This window comes from Primulina huaijiensis, chromosome 18 (assembly GCF_012295235.1).
Source record: "Primulina huaijiensis isolate GDHJ02 chromosome 18, ASM1229523v2, whole genome shotgun sequence".
Lineage (NCBI taxonomy): Eukaryota > Viridiplantae > Streptophyta > Magnoliopsida > Lamiales > Gesneriaceae > Primulina > Primulina huaijiensis.
Genome location: NC_133323.1, coordinates 5,169,301 through 5,189,822, shown reverse-complemented (window position 1 = coordinate 5,189,822; position 20,522 = coordinate 5,169,301). Strand labels below are relative to the sequence as shown.

The following is a 20,522-nucleotide window of genomic DNA, read 5'->3' as shown; positions in this document are numbered from 1 at the left end:
CGAAATATATGTACGAGTAGACATAGATTCGAGAGAGATAAGCACAAACATCAACTCGTCGACCACAAACACCGACTTAGAAACCAATAACCCCACAATATTTCAGTAAAGTATATGCCTACATGATAATCGATATACATGGTCTAAAGATATCTCCCCACGTCACCTCACGATTTATCAACTAGCTTATGCTCTTGGGGGCACATATTTCGATTTATTATGCATATTTTGTTATTTCATCTAACAAGTCAAAAACAGTGTTTAGTAAGGTTTCTACTTGAATTACGATTTTAGCCCTTATCATTTTTTTTTACTTTTCTTTCTTACCCTTTATTCTTTGCATGTATCATGTAACTTTTCAATTACATGTTCCGCATATTTCTTATTACCAATGTCATAATTAGGGTTGTAAATGAATTGGGTTGGTTCACGAGTTTTTCGAACCAAATTCAAGTTAAAATTATTTTGTTCGATAGCTCGCGAGTCTTATTATTTTATTAATATAATATAATTTTATATTAAATATACACGTATTACGAATCTTTCGGAAGTGTCGATCTTTCAACCTTCATTCTCAAACCTTATTATGAGAGAAATAGTTTGAAAAGCTCGCGAATAAGTTCGATGATTTCAAGCCGAACTTATATTCAAACTTCTTTTTTATTCGAACTCAAGCCAAAAATTTAAAATTTCGAGTTTTCAATCGGCTCGAACACGAATATACCTAATTCAAGCCAAATTCAACCTTAAATTTTTTACTAATATCAACTCGATTTGATTCGTTCAAACCCCTAATCATACAGGGATTTTGGAGGTCTGTATCGAACTTAAAAAATCTGATCTCTCGAATAATATCATCATTTTTCATTAATATATTTTAAACCAATTTTTTATCATCTTCAATAACGTTAGCACTGCACTATCTTCTTCATTGAATTTATTCACAATAGAAGCACACATTATTTTTTTATTCTCATAATCATCCATAGATAGATCAAGTTCTTCAATATTATTTTTTGCTTGATTTCCTTATTATATCCATCCATTACCATTTGTCTATTCCCTTGTTATTTTATTGTTTTCATTAACGTATTTATCAATATTTTCACTATGACTCCGAGTTAAACTAAATCGTGCTCAGAACACAACATAAGTATATTGAAATTCGAAAAAAAAAAGAATTATTTAGAAATTCTCAATACCAAATTTATAAAAACTGAAACTCGAAAACTTGGCCGATTGTTCTTGATGTGATCTTGAGAATATATATTCGAAATCCCCAAATGAAGAACATATTTCGACACCTATCATGCATGCATAAATACGATGCAAATGAACAAAGATTCAATGGTGATTCTAAGAGTAATAATGAACCAGCAGAGGATATATCGGAGTCTAGTGATAACCTTTCGTCACGGTGAACAACGGACATCAAACTAGAATGCAGAATGGAAGGTTGTTCCGACAGGAAATTGTACGTTAATATGTATGCACAAGAAGAACATGCTGCAATTTACCGAGTCGTTAACCAAATTGTACGAGTAAAGAATTTGTTTGATCGTTGCAGCTTGTGTCTCATGTGATACAGCAGTTTTCCTTCAAAAGTATGCCTCTCAGTTTATACAATGTACGTATAATCTTGGAGTAACGTGAAAAAAGCAAAACAATCTAAACATGCATGATGATTGGCTTCTGTAACTTTAACCAGTAAAGAATCGCCTCCACGACTGCCATGGCAAAAATCCACCTGCCATGATCAGCATACAGAAAATGAACACACGGGCAAGTAAATCCACTAGTTCCATGCACATAAAGTGCAGCTCTCATAAAATACATATAACGAGAGCCAATATTGTTGGATCAATTTTATTTACGTGAATAATTATGCGTTGTAAGTTATCTGTTAAGTTAAGCCAAAAATAAAGTGATCAATTAAAGTTTCGAGTTATTGAGCTTTAATATATCTAATAGGTTGTGAGCATTTACTGTGTAGAGACGTAAGTGTAGTTTCTGTTTTTATGATGGACTAAAACAGAAATATGAGAAGATAACGATAGACATTATCTATATATGGGTCATGGTCCATAGATCACGCTAGCTGCATCACGTTCCTTATTCTCTTCCCCATTAAAAAAATAGTTTAGAAGAGAAAACTAAAATATTTTCTCAAGGAAAGAGCTCGTAGATTTGGAAGATCAAGAAACGTTTTACAAAATTTAGGATTATGACTTCAGATATGATTCCGTTTAAGTTTTCAGTCAAATTCTTAATGATTTAGTATGATGAATTATGTGGTTTATGGGTTCCCCAGCATATATATTTAGTTTAGTTAAAAAATTTCAGAAAAGTGTAAATATATGTATGCACACACACACACACACACGTAGCCTTTGTCTTTCATATGGCATTGCCGCCGGTCTGATCTCTAATCAACAATTTATAGTATCCCGAAATAATTTGATAATCGGGCTTTGGGAGATATTCTTGACTTTTCCGAATCAAAACTTTCAACTTATGTTATGTTCGATTTTTGCTTAGAGTTCCAGACGATCATACCAGACTCTAAAACAAAATTTTATAGCACATAAAGACCTATATTTTTAAACCCGAAAACGGGTTTGATTCATGGCTGAACAGCAGCGAGATGCAAGCAAAAATAAACTGATGGCAGTGATTACAAGAGAGTAACTGGTATGCCTACCACAACCAGGGCATCGAAAGTAGTACTTGTCCCTTAAGACCAGACCCGACCCTTTACACACATTACACTTCTTCTGTGCCACCTGCCGTTTTGACATTCCAACCACTAAAGTTACACAAATATGGAAGCTTACTACTTACACTTGATCACCAGATCGAGTTACTTACAATCCTCTTGCTGAACTGAATCCCAGCGACCACGAAAGGCGTTACACCAGCTGCACATATGAAATATATAAACATATTTCTGTTATTCTGTATAATTTGAATCGTCGTTAAAGGAAAGCAAAGAAGTAAAATCTTGTTTACTTTACCCAAAGAGCCGATCACAATTTGCCAAGTGAGCTCCGGATGAGGTGGGTCTGAAGTAAACGCTGAAAGCTCGGTAACAGCGCTGATTTTCGAAGTTGATGGGGAATTTTTGGTTGGGAAGTTTGCTGCAGGCTTTGGAATGAAGCTTGTTTTTGAGGAATGGTATGGGTTGGGGATGAACTGAAGGGATGAGAAGATCGGAGCCGCATTCATTTTCGGAAAAGTGCAACTGAAATTGTGGCCGTTGTTCCAGTTAAATCGGGTAGCAATTTTCAGCCATTGGAGCTGGCGAAGTCGAGATTGGTCCACGTCGAATTGGAGAATGATCCAACATCGATTTTCCAAAAATGATATTTTTTGTCCTTAAAAAAAAAAACCATTTTGAGGGAAAAAATATTCAATTAAAATTTGCTAGTTCGAAATAAATTCGATTTTTGAAAACTTGCTTTCAATCTCACCCTTGCTCAATATATTGTTGATTTAGAATGATTCTTATTATTTGGGTGGAATTTAATTATTTTTAAATAAAATGATGAACTAAATTAAAATCAGAAATTTTTTTTTTGCTATCAAAACTTGCCAAACGCTATGATCGATTTCTAGGACGAATAATATAGCACAAGAGTCATGTTGTCGCATACGTTTCAAAATTCGATTTCAGATGCCAACGTCTGGATCAAGCTGTATTGTTCCACTCAATGCAATCACGACTTGGCCAGGTGAAAAGGGTTGAGTTCATATGAATTATTGTCCCGACTGCATACAAATGTAAACATTTATCGATACATGTAAAGTCTAACATTTTTTTTAGTAGACCTCATATGTGAAAACCTAAATTACCCTAAAAGTAACATGAAATTTTCCAATGTTTTGGTCATATGGGTAGGCCTTGTATGACCAAAACAATATAAACCCCGTTGTATTATCTCAATACCTGCTGAAAAGAAAGGAACACAATTCGTGAAACTGTGAAAGTATATATCTCTAAGACGGGGCATTAATGTATATTCTCCATATCAATGTGAATATTGTGCAAATCCGAGGTTTGGAATATGATGCATTAAATCTTGACGTGTAACATCTGAAGCTGATATTGCTCGATGGGTTGGGGTAGATCGAGCATGTAACAATCCATTCGTATGATCTAGATTATGCGTCATAGGAAATTGAAGACGTAGATGGACTCGATGTGTCAATTGAAACAAATAACAAATATCTTTGAAGCATCACCAGTAACAGCAAAGTAGTATCCCTGACCACGCTCATCGAACTACTACTACATTTGATTTTACGCTTTCTTCTCCATGTATTCCTTCTATTCCTAACCCCTACTAGAGTTCATTCTAAGAAAACTATGTTTTGTGGTTAATGAGCCACTCTCTAAACATTTGGTGAGCTTTTCTAGTTATCACTTACATTCCCTTCCGCGAGTTATGGAATCTATCATCATTTTAGATCCCGTGGAATGTCCGGTAGCATTCTAAAAATCCAAATCAATCAAGAATTCCTTCCTTAAACAAGTCCAAATAACATATATAAGCTCTTCTTTACCAACAAATGCATAGACAAAGTTCGAACAACAGAAACAGTGAAAGGATGCAGCTAACCCAAACATATCAGGAGATCATAGCACCATGAGATATCACAGAAAGAAAAACGATTATCGGAGTTAAACAAGAGACTATCCACAGACTGCGGCTAATGGTGTTCGAAAACGTTGGCCAAAATACCGTGACTAAAAACAAACAATTTCAACCCAAGAAAATATGAACATTCATCCGCAATCAGAAACCACGAGTAGTTATTAAGACTAAGAGCATCATACAATTGGTCCATTGCTTCTTACAGATACTCAGAACAAATATTATATCAGAAAGGCCAACATAGCTTGGTCTCAAAGCAGCAGTCCCACAAAACAAAAAGAGGGAAATGATGATAGCAAGTCATAAAAAAAAAAGGAGAAGCCACGAGGGTGATTACTTCTTGTACTTGGCGACCTCACCGTCGTTGGGGAAAAAACCCATGAGCCTGCCGGCAGAGTTCTGGTAAGCGTACATAAAACCTCCCAACAACCCAATCATACCTCCCGTCACCATCGATGGTCCCTTAATTCCGGGTTTAATCCCTAGATCACGTTCAACACAAGAATATTGAAAACTCAGAAATTCACACTACATTCTTCAAAGATCGATCAATTAATTAATCGGTGAAATAGAAAGGGAAGTACCGGAGAGGTAGCCCACAACGACGGAGAAGCCAGTGATGGTGGAGAGGCGGAGGTAATCGAGGGCATTGAAGTTGGCGACAGTCTTAGTGAATGGAGGATTCCGATCAATCACCGGGTATTCGGGCTTCACCGACGCAGTTATATCGGTGTTCATTCTTCCTTCTTTCTGAAATGCAATGCCACTGTTTCTATGCTTCGGTCTTCTACCCCTCAGGTGGATTTTTGACGAGGTGACAATGGGTCTGGGCCAAAATTGAGTAACGTTCATGGGCTTCCTTTGAAGCCTGGTATGGTATGGGCCTAAAAAATCAACTTCCTAATGGGCTAAATTCTAGAAAGTAGGCCAACCACATTAAAACAAGAACAACAACGGGAAATTAAAAGTTTTTGGGCTTCATATTTTGAATATAATATTTTTTTATTACTTATCTATATAATATATACTATATAAATAAATTTTAGACTAATAAAGATAAAATATTATTGAATCGGAATACACAAGTTGAATCATATAAATCTTCACACCCCCTCCCCTTTTTCGTATTAATGGGTTACAAATTTATGAGTCTTTTTAGCTAATATTTATATATTTAATATATGTACGGTGGATTTTATTAAGTTATATAATTATAATTAGGAATCATCAAATTTAAAAGCATCAAACATTACAATTATCAAAATTTATCCTCAGTATTTTTTTTATTATCAATTTTTGTCATTTTTTTGTCTTAGTTATTTATCCTCCATTTTTTGTCAGTTTTAGTTTTTTTTTCCAGGAGTGTTGATGTTAACACCATATTTTATGTCACGTCAGCGTTATGTAGAAAAAAAGATTAAATTACAAAAAAAAAAAAAAACAGAGATAGCATACTAAGATTGACATAAAATACTAAAATTACAAAAAAACAAACATATAAGATAAAAGATTAAATTTTTTCCAACACATTTTTATACTACTAAGAAATTTATGAGGTAAAACTTGTAAGTCTTTAAATGTCATTGAATACGTTCTTTGATTGACCAAACATCTCTTACTAGATTTTCCATAAGAATTCTAAAAAATGTATTTTTAAAATTCTTTCGTTGTTCAACAGTACACAATCAATCAACTGAGGCTCCGTTTGGTTTGAAGGATAGGATAACTAAAGGATTAGTAATTAGAGTGATTAAAAAATGAGATGTATGGATTAATAGTATGGTGGGATAAATAACATGGTGTTTGGTATGATTTTAAAATGATGGATTGATTTTGTAAATTTTATTGTAATGACCAAAATGCCCCAAGTGTTAATTAAATATATATTCTTAAAATAATTGGATAGATAATTAAATATTTATAATTATAATTTACATTTATTAAAATTAATTTAAATATATTTATTAGAAATAAATTTGTGAATATGCATTTACTTTAATAATTAAAATAGCAATAATATTTTGAATGTTAATGTTAAATAAAGTTTATTAATAATTACAATATTATTATTTTTTTAAAATAACTATAAATATTCTTAAAATAATTTGATAGATAATTAAATATTTATAATTATAATTTACATTTATTAAAATTAATTTAAATCATTAAAAAATAAATTAGAATTTAATAAATATTTATTTTCATAAAAAATTAATTAACAAGATTACAAATTTATAAAAATTTAATTTAAGATAGATTTGGATTACAATTTATTTTCTTTAAAATGATTGAAAATAATAAAAATATATGAAATTAATTTATAAAAAATATAATAAAAATTTAAATATTATATTAATTATTAAATTTTCACTAATTTTAATTTTCATATTATATTGAAGAAAACAATTCAAGGATATTATGGTCAATATACAATCTTATCATGATCACTATTCAAAAATTATTAATTATCACACCATTTGAGGAGTGATATTTAATCACACAATTAACATAAATAGTGTGGGTTTTTAATTATAATCAAGGGCCTGTAGATTAATAAAAAACGAACCAAACGCAAGATAAAAAATGATTATTAAATAAGCATTCCCTTATCATGGCTACCAAACATACCCTGAGTATACAATCAATCACAAACAACTCAATAAAACCATCAAATAACTAATTACAACAAAATATCAAGATGATAGAAAATAACTAACAAAAGTGGACCTCGAACCCGACAAACTACTAAGAAAGTAGACAAACTCACATAAGCGAGAATGGATGTCGGATGATTTATCTGATCTAACAAGTGAACGTCACCTCATTGATAAACATATATATATAATTTTGCATTCCATCAACCGTTATTATATCGTCCATCAACCGTGTTCGTTATTTATATGTATGTATGACATGCTAAAAAAACTCCCTCGTACATACACATGTTTCAAAAGCTTCGATATCAAACTTCATATATTTAAGAAAATATGTGATCCGAATTAATATTTGAAATTTACACGTGATCATATATGTATTGGATAACCAAAATCAATAAGAAAAAACCACCCAAGACAAATAAATAAGATATGGGTATTGCAGAAAGATTATACACATGAAAATACCACTGAGAAGAAGAGGTCTCGGTAATAAGATTATATATATACACATACACACACAAGTTATTCAAATATGTACGATATATCGAGTACTTCGTTTGATGATGAATCATCGAAGTCCTGAACGCATATTTTTTTTGCGTCGACTAAAAATTTCAAAAATAAAAACCTAAGAAACCGTGAACTTTTCTTGCATGCAAGTACTTATTTGTATTATCCAATATTATTTCCACCTTCCAATCCAAGTATTGAAGAGGGAATCTCTCTGTCGTTCCTTCTCTACTGGTATATATTTGCAGCTTAACTTTAATTAGTCAGCCAAGTTGAAAGAAAACTTTGTTCTGTCAAACTAAGATGTGGATTTCTCTAATGAGCACCTCTATAGCGTCGAGTTAGCAACCTATATGACCGCCGAAATACTGTTAGCGACTGCTGATTCAAAGGGGCTATCCGGGAGATTCAGTCCTTGGGCGCTGCATGAATGAAAAACATAATACGGGAATTAAATATATAATGTAGTCGTATGAATAAGAAAGGTGAAATGATAAATGAGAGGACGGATTTCGCCAACCTATCATGATCACTGCAAATAATATTGACAGGATACCTGAGATTATCGTCGCTAGTTGAGCCAGTACTGTTCAGAACATCAAGCAGATAATTGTAGCATTCTATGGAGTTAAACTTGGGGTGCTGATCTGCAAAAGTTTGATAAGGAAATTCTAATGTGAAACGAGTATGTTTTGCAGTAACATTAATTAAGTATCAAGTTAAGATTCAAATTATGTACGAGGTTAACAAACCTTCGAGGACTTTTGGCTTGTTTGTGGAATAACACAAGTGAGATTGGTTGACCTCAGGCTTGTGAGAAAACTGAAGTTGTGAGAGTCGCATTGTCTCGAGTTCAAGGGCATGTTCGCGTTCTTCCATTAGCTGCTTCCTAAATAACCTTGAAGATTCCCATCCTGTCAACAAAAATTCATATGAGCATGGTAAAATACCGCGCCTATATGAAAAGCGCTTGAATTATGATACAGTAGTGCACACTTATCATCAAGGGAATGCTTATTCGAAAAATAAATTGGTTTTATCCATCAATAAAAGGTTTATCTCAAGATTATCGCAAATATCTTACTCGCTTCAAACTCAGGGTCATAATCTTTAGGGTATGAGTGGTGATGGAACAGAGGCTCAAATTTGTCTATGTACTTCCTGCAATGATGATTAAAGCGAGTTATAATGAGAAGATACACGAAAATGAGTAAAACTGTTGGCAAAGTTCAAAGATCAGACATCACATTGTAGCCAATAGGTGTGAAGCAACATTTTAATAAAGGATCAAAAAATCAGATAGCATGCATACCTCTCAACAAGCTTTGATTTTTCTCGATACGGTTTCACGAGGACACGAGCTCCACAGACATAATGTGGATTTCCCTTTGACAATATTAGCTTAACCGTTTCTACATTCGCAAATGTCACGAAACCAAACATCCGTTTCTGCTGGCAAGGAATCCTAACATCTTGAACAGGACCAAAGGTACTAAAATCGAAACCAATTGAATATTGATTATACTTCATATTGCAGTTCAATAATATATATCTAATTGCCGAAATATAGATGGCATTACCTAAAATAACTCGAAACATCTTCCTCGGTGAAGGTGCTCTCCGCAGGAAACGTCATATAAATCTGTCGAGAACCAGAAACGATCTGGCCAGGGTCATTTCTCTCATTTCTAAAATCCATATACTTTGAAGCATCTTCTGCAAGAACCACGGCATGCTGTCCATGAGGCCTAAAACAAATCAAAGAAACCAAATATTAGTTTATAGTAAGCAGCAAATGACAAATCATTAGCAGAAATGATAACCAAAGTGTACCTATCAATCACCCGAATACTATTCTTCAGCCGTGTAAGAAGTTTGGTTAGACTATAACCAGCTTTACCGTGTCTTTGGCTTTCAGTAAGATACCCTTCAGCTTGTAGAGTTTTTCCATAGTGCTCATAGTACATCATTGGCAGGGAAGCTATCGAAACAGGGTTGCCTTTCCAAGATCTCAGAAGTTCTACTATCTCAAATTCAAGTTTCTCTAGCGATCCAGGTATGAAAACTTGATCATCACCAGGAACTTCATAAGGACTCGGGCCAAACATATGGGGATATGTCTCGGGGTAAGATTCATCATGGAAATACCTACAACTACTGCCATGTTTGCAAAATCCTTTGTTGAAATAATGACAAGCCTTAACCTGATAGTCCACAAGGCTATGAGGATTTCTACTACCCCTAATACTCAGATTGCTAAATGCACCTTCAGGACAATAGTAATCATGCAAAAACCCCGACATCTGTGTTCTTGCCTTGACAACAGTTTCCGAGGCTTCCTCCAAACTTAAAAATTGATTTTGTAAACCATATTCGTCAGGTACGGAATCAGGGTATGGAGCAACTTTCATCACCATACTGTGAATTGGCTGTTGCTCAGAAGCTAACCGAGGATCCCAACACCTTCGAAATGGAGCCGAAAATGGGTGTGGTGTAGAAGGCGAAAAAGCACTAAATTGAATGGGAGAATATGTTAAAGTGTTTGGATTCATAGTTGGAGAAATTGGGGGTGAAATTAATGGTGTTGAGGCTAAAAGAAGTGCATTTTTCGCCGTATTTATTAAGTTGTGGATTAAGTTATCTGGTCCTAAAGCTAACCGAATCATTTCTTGATCAGGGAGGTCTTGCAAGTACACAAATCCAATGATTTTCCTAGCAACATGCTCTGGTTCCAACTTCAAGATTCTGTCGTGGACAACCTTTGCAGCTTCAGATGAATCCATGAGTATCTACTTATCGCACACCAAGAAAGAAAAAAATAAGTAAAAAAATAAACTCTTTTCGAACAAGTAAATTGAGAACAAGCAGTGTTTTTCTAACAAAAAATAACGTATGCACACATCAAAGATTGGGTTTTTCCCTTAACTTTCTTCTGTATTTACTTTAGTCATATGATGTCATGTTTTTCATGAGATTTGAAATTCTATTTAACCATAAAAGGAGAAAAGAACCAAGAAGTCATTAATCCAAAACCAGTAAATAACTGTAAATCAGATCTTCAACCACAAATCACATGCACTCAAAAAGTAATCCAAAACAGGATTCCCGAAGAGGAAAGCATTAAATTAAATCTCCAAGTATTACGTTAGAATACTAGAATTAGACTAAATAAAAAACATAATTTACACAACTAAATCTCGTCTTCGCAGACAGAAACTCAAAAAAAGAAAAAACCCACAGATTATTACCGTGTTAATACTCACTACTCGCAAATCAAAATCCAAGATCCCAAATCACAAAGAAACCCTTCAGGAAAGAAAAAAAATCCAAGAAAACCAAAGCTTACAACATAAATAAATAACACACAGAGAATTTAGAAGTTGACATGCAAATCCACCCAAAAAAAAAAAAACAATCTTTACACACAAAAAACACACTTTTCGACACAGCCCATGAGTGAAACAGGGTCAACCACAACGCTATGGATAAATACAAGAATACTGGAACCAAGAAAATCCAACCCACCACTTGGAAACGTGAAAAATAGGTCACAAAACAAGAAAAGATGCTTCCATCACCATCCCCATTTCAAGAAAATCTTCGTTCTCTCTCACTCCAACCATTTCTTTTTTGTTCACTCTCTCCAACTCCATATGCAGAAACTTCACCGCATAAAGAAAGAGACACAATATTAATCTCACAAAGCAAAATGACAAAATTTGGATGTTTTTAAAGGGAACACTGTAGTAGTTCCCTCAACTCCTCCTTTCAACATTTATCTATTTATTTATTATTATTTATTATTATTATTATTATTATTATTATTATTATTACTTTAATATCCTTTTACATTACATTTAACAAAAAAAATGACCAAAGTTGTCGTTTTTATTCGTTCCAAGTGAAAAAGGAAAAATATTTTCAATTTCCAGCTAATGAGTGGTTCATTAATAATTGAGGAATAATGACAGCTTCAACACTCAGTTCCAAGATCGCCCTTCTGAGATAAATAAATTCCCACCAGCATCAATTAGGTTGCCTATAAATTACTCAAAATTTTCCAGAGTATTGAAGTGCTTTTCATTTATTTTAATTTAATAAATAAAATTTTAGTATTTATTTCATTTCAATAAAAAAAAAAAGAAAATGAAAGAAAGAAACATTGATGACTATGATTGGATATTTTATCTTTTTACAGGGGGCCAATACATTTGTATTGATAATGTCATTTGACAATATTTTTCTTCTAAAAAAAGACATAATCATATTACAGCAAAGACTATGATTAGATTCATTGTTAATTAAAATGTACCCACCTTAATTAGGTGAAATACATTCCTCTTGTCGGGAAATTTCCTTCATTTCTAGCGAAAAAAATCTATACATAAACATCTGTAAAATTTGTAAATTTGATTTTGGATATGAGTTTATTATAATTCGGTCTCGAATTCAAATTCATTTCCCAAAGTTGAGAACATGATATTAATTGAACGGTAAATCATCGAACACGATTTATATATTTAAAACTTCACGGATTATAATAATCAGTGAATTAATGAAATATTATGTATAAAAGAATAAGAGAGGAGGGCATGATGGGAAAATGGGTGATTGGAGGGCCGTTTCAAAGGGCGAGAAGGAAGGGGAAAAGCAGTTTCCTCCTATTTTTCAAAGTTTAATAATCAGTTTTCTTTTTAACTTCAGGAGGGAAATAAATTTACAACGCCGGGGTAAAATGGTAAAATGGGCGTGAACGGATATCGCAGTTCTGTCGCAGTAAAAAACTCTGCTATTCTTTGGGCTTCGCTTTTTGCGGTTACGGAATATCAGTCTTTGACTATTTTACGTACGACTTGGTTGTGTACCTCATCGTCCCAATTAAATTCAAAAATGTATATATATATATATATATAAAAAAAAAATAACATTAAAATAGTTTCAATATTTTAATATTAAATTAATTCATGTGCATGATAAGGACAAGACAATGAGTTTAGTTCGAGTAGGATTTCAATCCTCTTGTTTCAATCTTCATTTATTATATTCATCTTAATTCTCATCGGATATTCAATTTCATCTACATCCACATATTCATCGGAGGATTGATATTCATAATTTATTCGAATATTATATTAATACATATAATTGTTTTTTCTTAAATTTGAATTATTTCGAATAAGTTATGGATATTTACTAAATTATTAAAAACAATAAGAAAAAATATAAAAACTAGTAAATTGAATATTATATTAAAAAAATAACAAAATATTATATACAATTTATCATAACATTATTATCCAACAAAAATAACATATTCATATTAATAATTTTCTTCGTTTTATCCAATTAATATCATTCAACAAAAACATAATAGGATATTCGAGTCTGGTATTAGTATGATTCTTTAAGACTCACCTCCATCCTCATATCCGATTATCTGTTTATTTAATCGGGTAAAAAAAACCACTACATATCCCTTCATTCGAATCGAATATCGGATACTCATCATGATGAAATTATCATCCTTAATAGTAAAGATTGAGTTCCTAACCTTATTTGTCCCTGAATTTACTATTTCTAGTGTACTTTCTTTTAAGCATGTAGGAATATAAATGTAGAATAATAACTTAATAATCCTGTAATAATAATATAAAAATATTTAATTACAATTTTAAATAATCGATATTTTTTAAGTGGATATTACAACATGACTTTTTATTCATGTGTTAATGTAAAATCTATATTCTTAATCATATAATTTAATCTAATGTATATAATCGAATAAAAAATTAAATTAGCTCTAGTATCCGATCAACTTGCTGATGATAAGAGAAAACTTTATAAACTATAATATAATATTTTACGCAATGAATAAGCAAAGGTGAATTTAATGAAAAATATAATTTCATTTTCTACACCTCATTCATTATCCATTCATATGGTATTATAGCTATAAACTATTATAGAAAAAAAGTTGACTTTTACTTATTCTTCCGATCAGCATTTTCACTTTATATATTTGTTAACATAGTAGGGGGAGACGCTGATAGGATTTCATAGTAGATTTATCCAATCCATACTAAAAATAAAAATTAATAAAATCATTCTTTTTCATGAGTCGAATGAAATATTCGTCTCACAAAATTGATATGTCAGATAATCTTACAAAGAGTTTTTGTGCTGTTAATATAACTTGAAAATATTTAAAAGAGATGATTCTTGATTCTCAAAATAACCTTGTGCAGTAAATTACATTATTCAATTTATTTATTTTTCTTCAGTTTTAAATGGGAATCACATGGAGGGTGTCTTTGTGTTGGGGGCAAAATCTTATCCAAAAAGGATTAAATTGATTGGGTGGTGGGATTGGGAGGATGACCGGACAGATAGCAACCTGCTTCTTCTTCCGCTACATCCAACAAAAACACCACCTCAATCCTACTCGCTTTGTCGCCTCCCAATATTAAGATCTTATATTTTTCCGCATAACCAGCACGGCAGCACTATTAACAAAATGCCAAACACTGGACTGGAGATTCCAGTAACAACAACCAATCTTAGCTGAAATCTTTTTCTAACTTGATGTATATATCTATACAGAAACACTTCAAATGGTGTCCCCCCTCATTTTTCAATTGCTTAAAATATGTGTGAGATACAAAATTATATGAAAAAGTTTATGTCAGCTAGTTCTACTTTCACCGAAATTCTTTATGAAATGCTTATAGGTCAACTGGTCCTAAACAAATCAGGATGTTCCTAAACATACGACGTAGATCAAAAGTCTATGCATAATATAATTCTAACAAGAGAGGGTGTAAGGATCACATCCCATATCGAATTCGAGAAGAATATTTCAACAGATCGTTGACTATATAGTTGAATGGTGTGTATTTACCATTGAATGTCAAATTCTCAACTACCTCCAACTACTGTCTAATGGGCATCGCAGTTTTACAATGAAAACTTTCCTCCATTTTTATTTCATTCGTGAAGGTTTAAAAGAATGGGTGATTCAATACAACTAATAATATTTACTCGCCAAAATTGTCTTCTTTTACATTAACTACGTATTTACCAGGCGAAACAAAGTTATCACCTGTTACCTGAAACTGGACACCATCAGTTTCCGTCTGATCTGTTTCTTCGTCAGTGCTCTCTTTTGCTTTTGTAATCTTGGGAACCAAATGCGGGAACCCTTTTGTCTCTAATGATGATTCATCATGGGTTATTAGTTCAAATCGAACAGAACTAACCTTTCTAGCATTCCCAGCTAGTATCTGAACCAGTTATAAGGCCATTTTCATCTCAGAGAATTTAAGATGCTTATAGTATTTAAGCTCCATCTTTGATTTCTAAGATGTTATGAAGAAGATATAGACAAGACAATACCTCAAGCTTGAAGAGTTGACTCTTCTTGTTTTCATCTTGTCGGTCGGATTCTGTTACACTATAGTCTCCTTGTTCTTCTTGGTTTGCTCTTTCAAGTATCACTTGTATTGTCTCACCTGTCCTTGGGATGTATCCGAAAGCTTCACACACGAAGCCTGACACTGTTTCGTACTGGTGACCCTGGATAAGCAAAACTTAAACACATTAGAGTTCCTTGAACAGAAGATTTTCAATATTTCTGCACAAATCTCAATAACTTCCAATTTAAAGAACCAAATGATGTAAGTCAACTCATGCAAAGCCAAAAGTGGATAGCAAGACCTCCGGCATTTTAATGTTAAGGTCTTCAGAAAGTTGGTCAGTGGTTGTATTAGCATCCACATCATAAACACCCTCAGCACGCATGACGACGTAACCAGTTTTTTTCCGTATTTCCTCCTGCAATAAGTAATAAAGAGCAACGCTATTCAGTATTAGGACATGTTTCAATGCTCTTTCAAAATAACCAACTCAAAACTTATCCTTTTAGCTTAGCAATTTAAACCACAGGCTCTCTCATAATTGGATACTAGATCTTTAGCTACCACCGAGATGATTCAAACTCGTACCAGTATGTAATGCCTAGAGGGAAAAGTAAAACTTAGTGACAATGTGTAGAGACTTTCTGATTTACAAAGTAAGATTAAGTAAAATAGTATGATACTACTCTTCGGAATGTACATTGATAATGACCTTGAGTGATTTGTATCGATACTTGGCTCCGAAAGCATTTAAAGTTCGAGAATAATGAATATTGCAGAAGATTATCCTTCACCACCAGCTGGGGGTTAAGAATTTAATACCGAGGTCATCCAGAAGGTTTCTCCCATGATTATGATGCAATAATACAAAAGTAAGAAATCAAGGTGTTTTGAGTTGAAAAGCATTTGATGGTAGATGCCACTTTCACCAGCCATCCAATACAGTACAACTATTATACATATTGGTCAGCTCAATCACTACATTTCCAGACAGAAAATAAAGCTGCCAAAGATGGTGCAAATTTATGAATGCGATCAGACAAGCACATGAGTGATATAGACATATAGTAATGCCCAAAATTACAAAATGCCCTTACTTTTGAATCATTTTCATCAAAAATTTCACCAACAATTTCTTCGACAACGTCTTCAAGGGTCACTATCTATTGCAGCAAAAAAGAAATGATAAATCAAATAAACAAGAATAAATCTTAGTTTTTTTCTGGAAAAATTGATCTACAGTTGTAGATGATAATACTTCAAAAAATGTATACAAAGCTGAAGAATAGCTTACTCCAACAGTTCCTCCATATTCATTTAGAACTACAGCCATGTGCACCTTCCTGATGCGGAACTCTCTTAGAAGATTCCACACAGACATTGAATCTGCAATATTGCATGAATTTTGTAGATCACTCGAGCCGCTTAAGTAAATCAAAGCTATAAAACAATAGATCAAGAAAAATCAAGGTATAGTGCAACACTCTTGATTGAGCAGTATTGTAATTTGAAAAACTAACACTTGGGTAGCGGTTGGAGCTTCAAAAGCATAGAAGTGTCTTAAGAAATAACTGGTTAAGGGAAACTCGATGTTAATATCACTTTGGTTATATCATCAACATCGGGATATGATTGTCTTATAGATTAAAAAGGCAACACAGTGAAGTCATGCAATGCTATACACTGCTGTTATTTGTTGAACTTGAATCCTTATAGTTTTCCAAAATATATGGAATCTTGAAATCTTTTTAAATATGGAATCTAGAATTCCCACTCAAATGTTAATATCATGATTAAAAAGATTGGAGTTTACCAGGAACAAAGTATGCTGGTTTATGTGCCATGTCTCCCACAACTGAACTTTCCAGAAGTTCCCCCTTCAAAACCAAATAGAATATCATTCTCCATGCTCTGATAATTAAGTGGCCGGCGAGAAAATATGAAAGAAACACATTCTGAAAAAATAAATGTGCATTAGAAATGAATTAACCTTCTGCACATAATCCAGAAGATCCATCGCATATGCAATACCAACAATGTTGTCAATGCGCTCCTCAAAGACAGGAACCCTGAAAGCAAGTGCACATGCTTATTAGGTGGATCTTAGCATGAAAAACGAGTAAAAAAGGCAAGCGATACCTGGAATACTGATGATCAATCCATGAATTGTGGAAATCAACCAATGTTGAACTAGCATCAATAGCAATGACATTGACAAGAGGCGTCATCACCACTCGAACATGTGTATCTTTTATTTCTAAAACATTTTCAATCATATCCTGTCAAAGATCATTCCAATAAACTCTTACATACAGCATTGTGAAGATGATACATTATATAAACTCCAAAGATACAATATACAGTTTCATCAGCTCATAAAAAGAACCATCAAGTATAAAGAGAACAAATTTCTATTTTGTATAACATGGTTAACAAAGTGCTGTATCTTGATGTGTTAACAGTATTAGTTAATGGACAATTTTGCAAAACCCATTTAATCACCTGTTCTTCCTCCTCGATTGCCCCACTCAATTCTGCTCCTCGTAACATCAATTTCAGTTCCTCTTCAGTTACATAAGGCTCACTAATACATCAAAGAAACAGGTAAAGCATTAGCGCAAAAAATAAAAATCATGTAGAATGTGCGGCATCAGAGTTAAGAGACCATAATCATCAAGTCCACACATTACAAATATCATATTATATAAAACAGAAAACATTGGACAAGACAAGAAAACCACACCTTCTCCCTTTCAAACCTAGCAGTTTCAACATCCCCATTGACAAAAATGTAGCGATTCTTCCTACAGGATATAGGACTAAAGAAAGCCATGCGACTGGCCTGACCTAATGGCATCAGAAAGCGCACATCATTATAAGTGTCTCTTGCATACATACACGGTACCATAAATACCTTTATTTTACATTCCTCAATAAAATAGACTTAATTCTCAAGCTAAGTGCCAGAAGATTACTTACCACAAACCTAGCAACCTCAGTGGCATTGTGAACAGCTATACTTTTCGGTGTAATCTCAGTGAGGAGCAAAACTGCAACCTGAGGTTATTGACAATTTCAGGCATAGCAAGCTTGTAAAGGGAAAACTGAACACTCATCACATGTCAAGGTGAGATCAAGTTTTATTTTATGGCACGACATCATCGCAAAAAGAAGCCAACAGAGGTGGAACTTCTTAAAACATAGCTACAGGGGAATTTTTACATTTTTAAGGTAAAATATGACCAACAGTCCACGCAAATGATCATGACAAAAGGTTAATTTGATTTCGTACTTTAAGAAGGAAACCAATATGATGTTGACAAGTAGGGGCATTGTTTGATCATTCCCAAAAAAAAGGGGATGAAAAAATGGCACAATGCACACATTCTTCATTAAAAGTTGTAAAAATCAAGCATCCTTTTGTAGCCTAGTTGCACAAAGATGGCAAAAACCAAGCATCATTACAGAATTGTAGAATGGCCCTCTAGAGATTTGTCTTGCTTTTAATGGATGAAAGCAAATTACTTAATCTCAGTCTAGAAGATAAGAAATAATTGCTCAAGTCTAGACATACTGTCATAACTCCAGTAGCAGCAGTAACACCAGCTTCACCAAATATTGTTGTCGCAGCTTCAGTGACTAATGCCGTAGCACCAATATTTACAACTCTGAGTAAATTAAATACTTACTATTAAAAGATGGTTTAGATTCAAAAAAATAAACCATAGTCAAGTAAACATAACAAAAGCAATACGTGGTGCCAATAAGGATAGTCGTCAGGAACCGAGTAATATCATTCCGCAGCATTTTAAAGACGCCATTATCAGACTCTTTTTCAGCCAATTCCCGCACCTGACATATTAAAAACCTTTTAGATTAACTATATTTTAGCTTTCTTGCTTCACCCTGATGAAAGTAGTGGATGACAATAACACCAAATATACGGAAACTACCTAAAAATAGGTCAGAGTAACTGAAATACGTTCTTCACTGGAAAAAAGGGTGGTCAAATTGTACTTCCATTACTTAGGATATAATATTTTCCTGACTCTGTGTGACCTTAGTTATTCCTTAAGCCCATCCATTAGTTAATCACAGAAATTTGTAATTACCGGTTGCATCTAGATCTAAAAAAAAATATAATCAATATTACCTATAAACAATAGCTGAGTTTCTGTGATAACAAGCAAATGACACACAGCTTCACCTTTGATGAATGAGATCAATGTACCTAACAATTAGTTAACTTTTCCAAAATGGACAAATAGACCCCATTCAGTTTGTTAAAGCAGAGATACAATTTCATTTCAACCATGTCAGGATATCGAGTCACAGTCAAAACGGTTTCCTATTACTTGACAACAAAAACAATAATATAGCCGTGTCTGGTGAAGTCAAAATTGTATTAACACCTGCACAAAGCAGCTGAAAGGAATATCGCTGTAACATCAAGATGGCTTGGCAAAAAGTATATCCAGATTTAAGTACAAAACCATTGGCATTTCCTTGGGACGAAAAATATGGGGAAATAATAATCTCATCCGCAATCCCAATTCCAATACCTTCCAAGGCCACAGAGTCGTAATCGAAGTCTCAGCCATGGAAAAAAACGCTGAGAGCCCCAAAAGCGTCGCAAGAATCAAACCATGCTCTTTGACAAGCGTCAAAACCTGCAAAATCGTAGGCCATGAGGTCCTCAACGCCAACAAACCCCGCTTCCAGACCTCATAACCCGAACTCCTAACCCCTTCCAGTGCCACCACTCTTCGGCAACCCAGTATCACAACCACCCCAATTGCCGCAGCCACAACCGCCAATCCTTTTCTCCCCCAAAATAAAGCTGAAACATCCGCATCATCGCTCCCATCATTAGAAAAACATCTAGTTTCCACGGCCCGTAAATACAATGGAGATCTTTTAGATGAATCGAAAAGGAGGAAGCAAGAATTGTACGGCCGAGTACAAGTGATGTCACAACCGACAGTTTTGGGCAAGAATCTTGAGGACATATTTAATCTAGGATCGCTGATGAAGAGAAATGATGAATTCGAAATGTTAATGTATGCGGCCCGATTCACGAGCACGTTTCCCGGCATGGCCGCGGATATTGAAGCTGCCTCCATGTAATTAATACTTCGCGAACAATAAAAATTAAACATCGAACACACAATGAAGAATAATTAAGCACATCTAGGGTTTTATACGAGGTTTGAAGAGGTGAATTGTAGCAGACGAGAAGGCCATCATCGTGCCGGAGAGCAGCTACTGTTGAGCTCCTCTTTATATAT

General features: G+C 33.7%; 4 protein-coding genes across 8 annotated transcripts; all 4 read right to left on the bottom strand.

Annotated features, from left to right (window-relative positions):
• Positions 1 to 1,251: 1,251 nt before the first annotated feature.
• Positions 1,252 to 3,359, bottom strand: LOC140965260 (uncharacterized). The gene is made up of 4 exons (XM_073425406.1): positions 3,015 to 3,359; positions 2,869 to 2,918; positions 2,702 to 2,783; positions 1,252 to 1,747 (listed from the first exon to the last, which is right to left on the bottom strand). Exons 1-4 carry the CDS (start codon positions 3,223 to 3,225, stop codon positions 1,701 to 1,703), a joined length of 390 nt encoding a protein of 129 aa, XP_073281507.1. The 5' UTR covers positions 3,226 to 3,359; the 3' UTR covers positions 1,252 to 1,700.
• A 1,402-nt stretch (positions 3,360 to 4,761) lies between these two features.
• On the bottom strand, positions 4,762 to 5,466 carry LOC140965261 (uncharacterized). The gene is made up of 2 exons (XM_073425407.1): positions 5,240 to 5,466; positions 4,762 to 5,137 (listed from the first exon to the last, which is right to left on the bottom strand). The coding sequence occupies exons 1-2, from the start codon at positions 5,391 to 5,393 to the stop codon at positions 4,989 to 4,991; spliced, it is 303 nt and encodes a 100-aa protein (XP_073281508.1). The 5' UTR covers positions 5,394 to 5,466; the 3' UTR covers positions 4,762 to 4,988.
• Positions 5,467 to 7,727: 2,261 nt separating this feature from the next.
• Positions 7,728 to 11,584, bottom strand: LOC140964530 (zinc finger CCCH domain-containing protein 18-like). Of its 5 annotated transcripts, none has more exons than XM_073424390.1 (8): positions 11,348 to 11,584; positions 9,656 to 10,614; positions 9,403 to 9,570; positions 9,135 to 9,314; positions 8,907 to 8,983; positions 8,575 to 8,736; positions 8,379 to 8,493; positions 7,728 to 8,244 (listed from the first exon to the last, which is right to left on the bottom strand). In XM_073424390.1, the coding sequence occupies exons 2-8, from the start codon at positions 10,603 to 10,605 to the stop codon at positions 8,172 to 8,174; spliced, it is 1,725 nt and encodes a 574-aa protein (XP_073280491.1). In that variant the 5' UTR covers positions 10,606 to 10,614; positions 11,348 to 11,584; the 3' UTR covers positions 7,728 to 8,171. The 5 variants fall into 5 exon arrangements, with proteins under 5 accessions (XP_073280491.1, XP_073280490.1, XP_073280495.1 ...); XM_073424389.1 differs by having other exon boundaries at positions 9,656 to 10,611; positions 11,348 to 11,582; XM_073424394.1 differs by having other exon boundaries at positions 8,379 to 8,469; positions 9,656 to 10,611; positions 11,348 to 11,579.
• A 3,200-nt stretch (positions 11,585 to 14,784) lies between these two features.
• LOC140964750 (putative DUF21 domain-containing protein At3g13070, chloroplastic) lies at positions 14,785 to 20,510 on the bottom strand. The gene is made up of 14 exons (XM_073424675.1): positions 19,797 to 20,510; positions 18,989 to 19,086; positions 18,809 to 18,902; positions 18,214 to 18,291; positions 17,978 to 18,081; positions 17,737 to 17,818; positions 17,374 to 17,513; positions 17,225 to 17,303; positions 17,048 to 17,111; positions 16,529 to 16,620; positions 16,332 to 16,397; positions 15,536 to 15,652; positions 15,215 to 15,394; positions 14,785 to 15,102 (listed from the first exon to the last, which is right to left on the bottom strand). The coding sequence occupies exons 1-14, from the start codon at positions 20,391 to 20,393 to the stop codon at positions 14,857 to 14,859; spliced, it is 2,037 nt and encodes a 678-aa protein (XP_073280776.1). The 5' UTR covers positions 20,394 to 20,510; the 3' UTR covers positions 14,785 to 14,856.
• Between the last annotated feature and the right edge of the window lie 12 nt (positions 20,511 to 20,522).

What these genes read in the sequence shown, in the direction of transcription:
- LOC140965260 (XM_073425406.1), bottom strand. Translation starts at nt 3,225, where the DNA reads ATGAATGCGGCTCCGATCTTCTCATCCCTTCAGTTCATCCCCAACCCA. An exon ending in TTCAGTTCAGCAAGAGGATT is followed by an intron (nt 2,784 to 2,868) that starts GTAAGTAACTCG and finishes TCAAAACGGCAG; the next exon opens with GTGGCACAGAAGAAGTGTAA. An exon ending in CTTTCGATGCCCTGGTTGTG is followed by an intron (nt 1,748 to 2,701) that starts GTAGGCATACCA and finishes TGATCATGGCAG; the next exon opens with GTGGATTTTTGCCATGGCAG.
- LOC140965261 (XM_073425407.1), bottom strand. Translation starts at nt 5,393, where the DNA reads ATGAACACCGATATAACTGCGTCGGTGAAGCCCGAATACCCGGTGATT. An exon ending in CGTTGTGGGCTACCTCTCCG is followed by an intron (nt 5,138 to 5,239) that starts GTACTTCCCTTT and finishes AACGTGATCTAG; the next exon opens with GGATTAAACCCGGAATTAAG.
- LOC140964530 (XM_073424390.1), bottom strand. Translation starts at nt 10,605, where the DNA reads ATGGATTCATCTGAAGCTGCAAAGGTTGTCCACGACAGAATCTTGAAG. An exon ending in AAATCAAAGCTTGTTGAGAG is followed by an intron (nt 8,984 to 9,134) that starts GTATGCATGCTA and finishes TCATCATTGCAG; the next exon opens with GAAGTACATAGACAAATTTG. An exon ending in CAAGCCAAAAGTCCTCGAAG is followed by an intron (nt 8,494 to 8,574) that starts GTTTGTTAACCT and finishes GTTTCACATTAG; the next exon opens with AATTTCCTTATCAAACTTTT.
- LOC140964750 (XM_073424675.1), bottom strand. Translation starts at nt 20,393, where the DNA reads ATGTTTAATTTTTATTGTTCGCGAAGTATTAATTACATGGAGGCAGCT. An exon ending in CTGAGGTTGCTAGGTTTGTG is followed by an intron (nt 18,082 to 18,213) that starts GTAAGTAATCTT and finishes TGATGCCATTAG; the next exon opens with GTCAGGCCAGTCGCATGGCT. An exon ending in TTAACATTAAAATGCCGGAG is followed by an intron (nt 15,395 to 15,535) that starts GTCTTGCTATCC and finishes TTGCTTATCCAG; the next exon opens with GGTCACCAGTACGAAACAGT.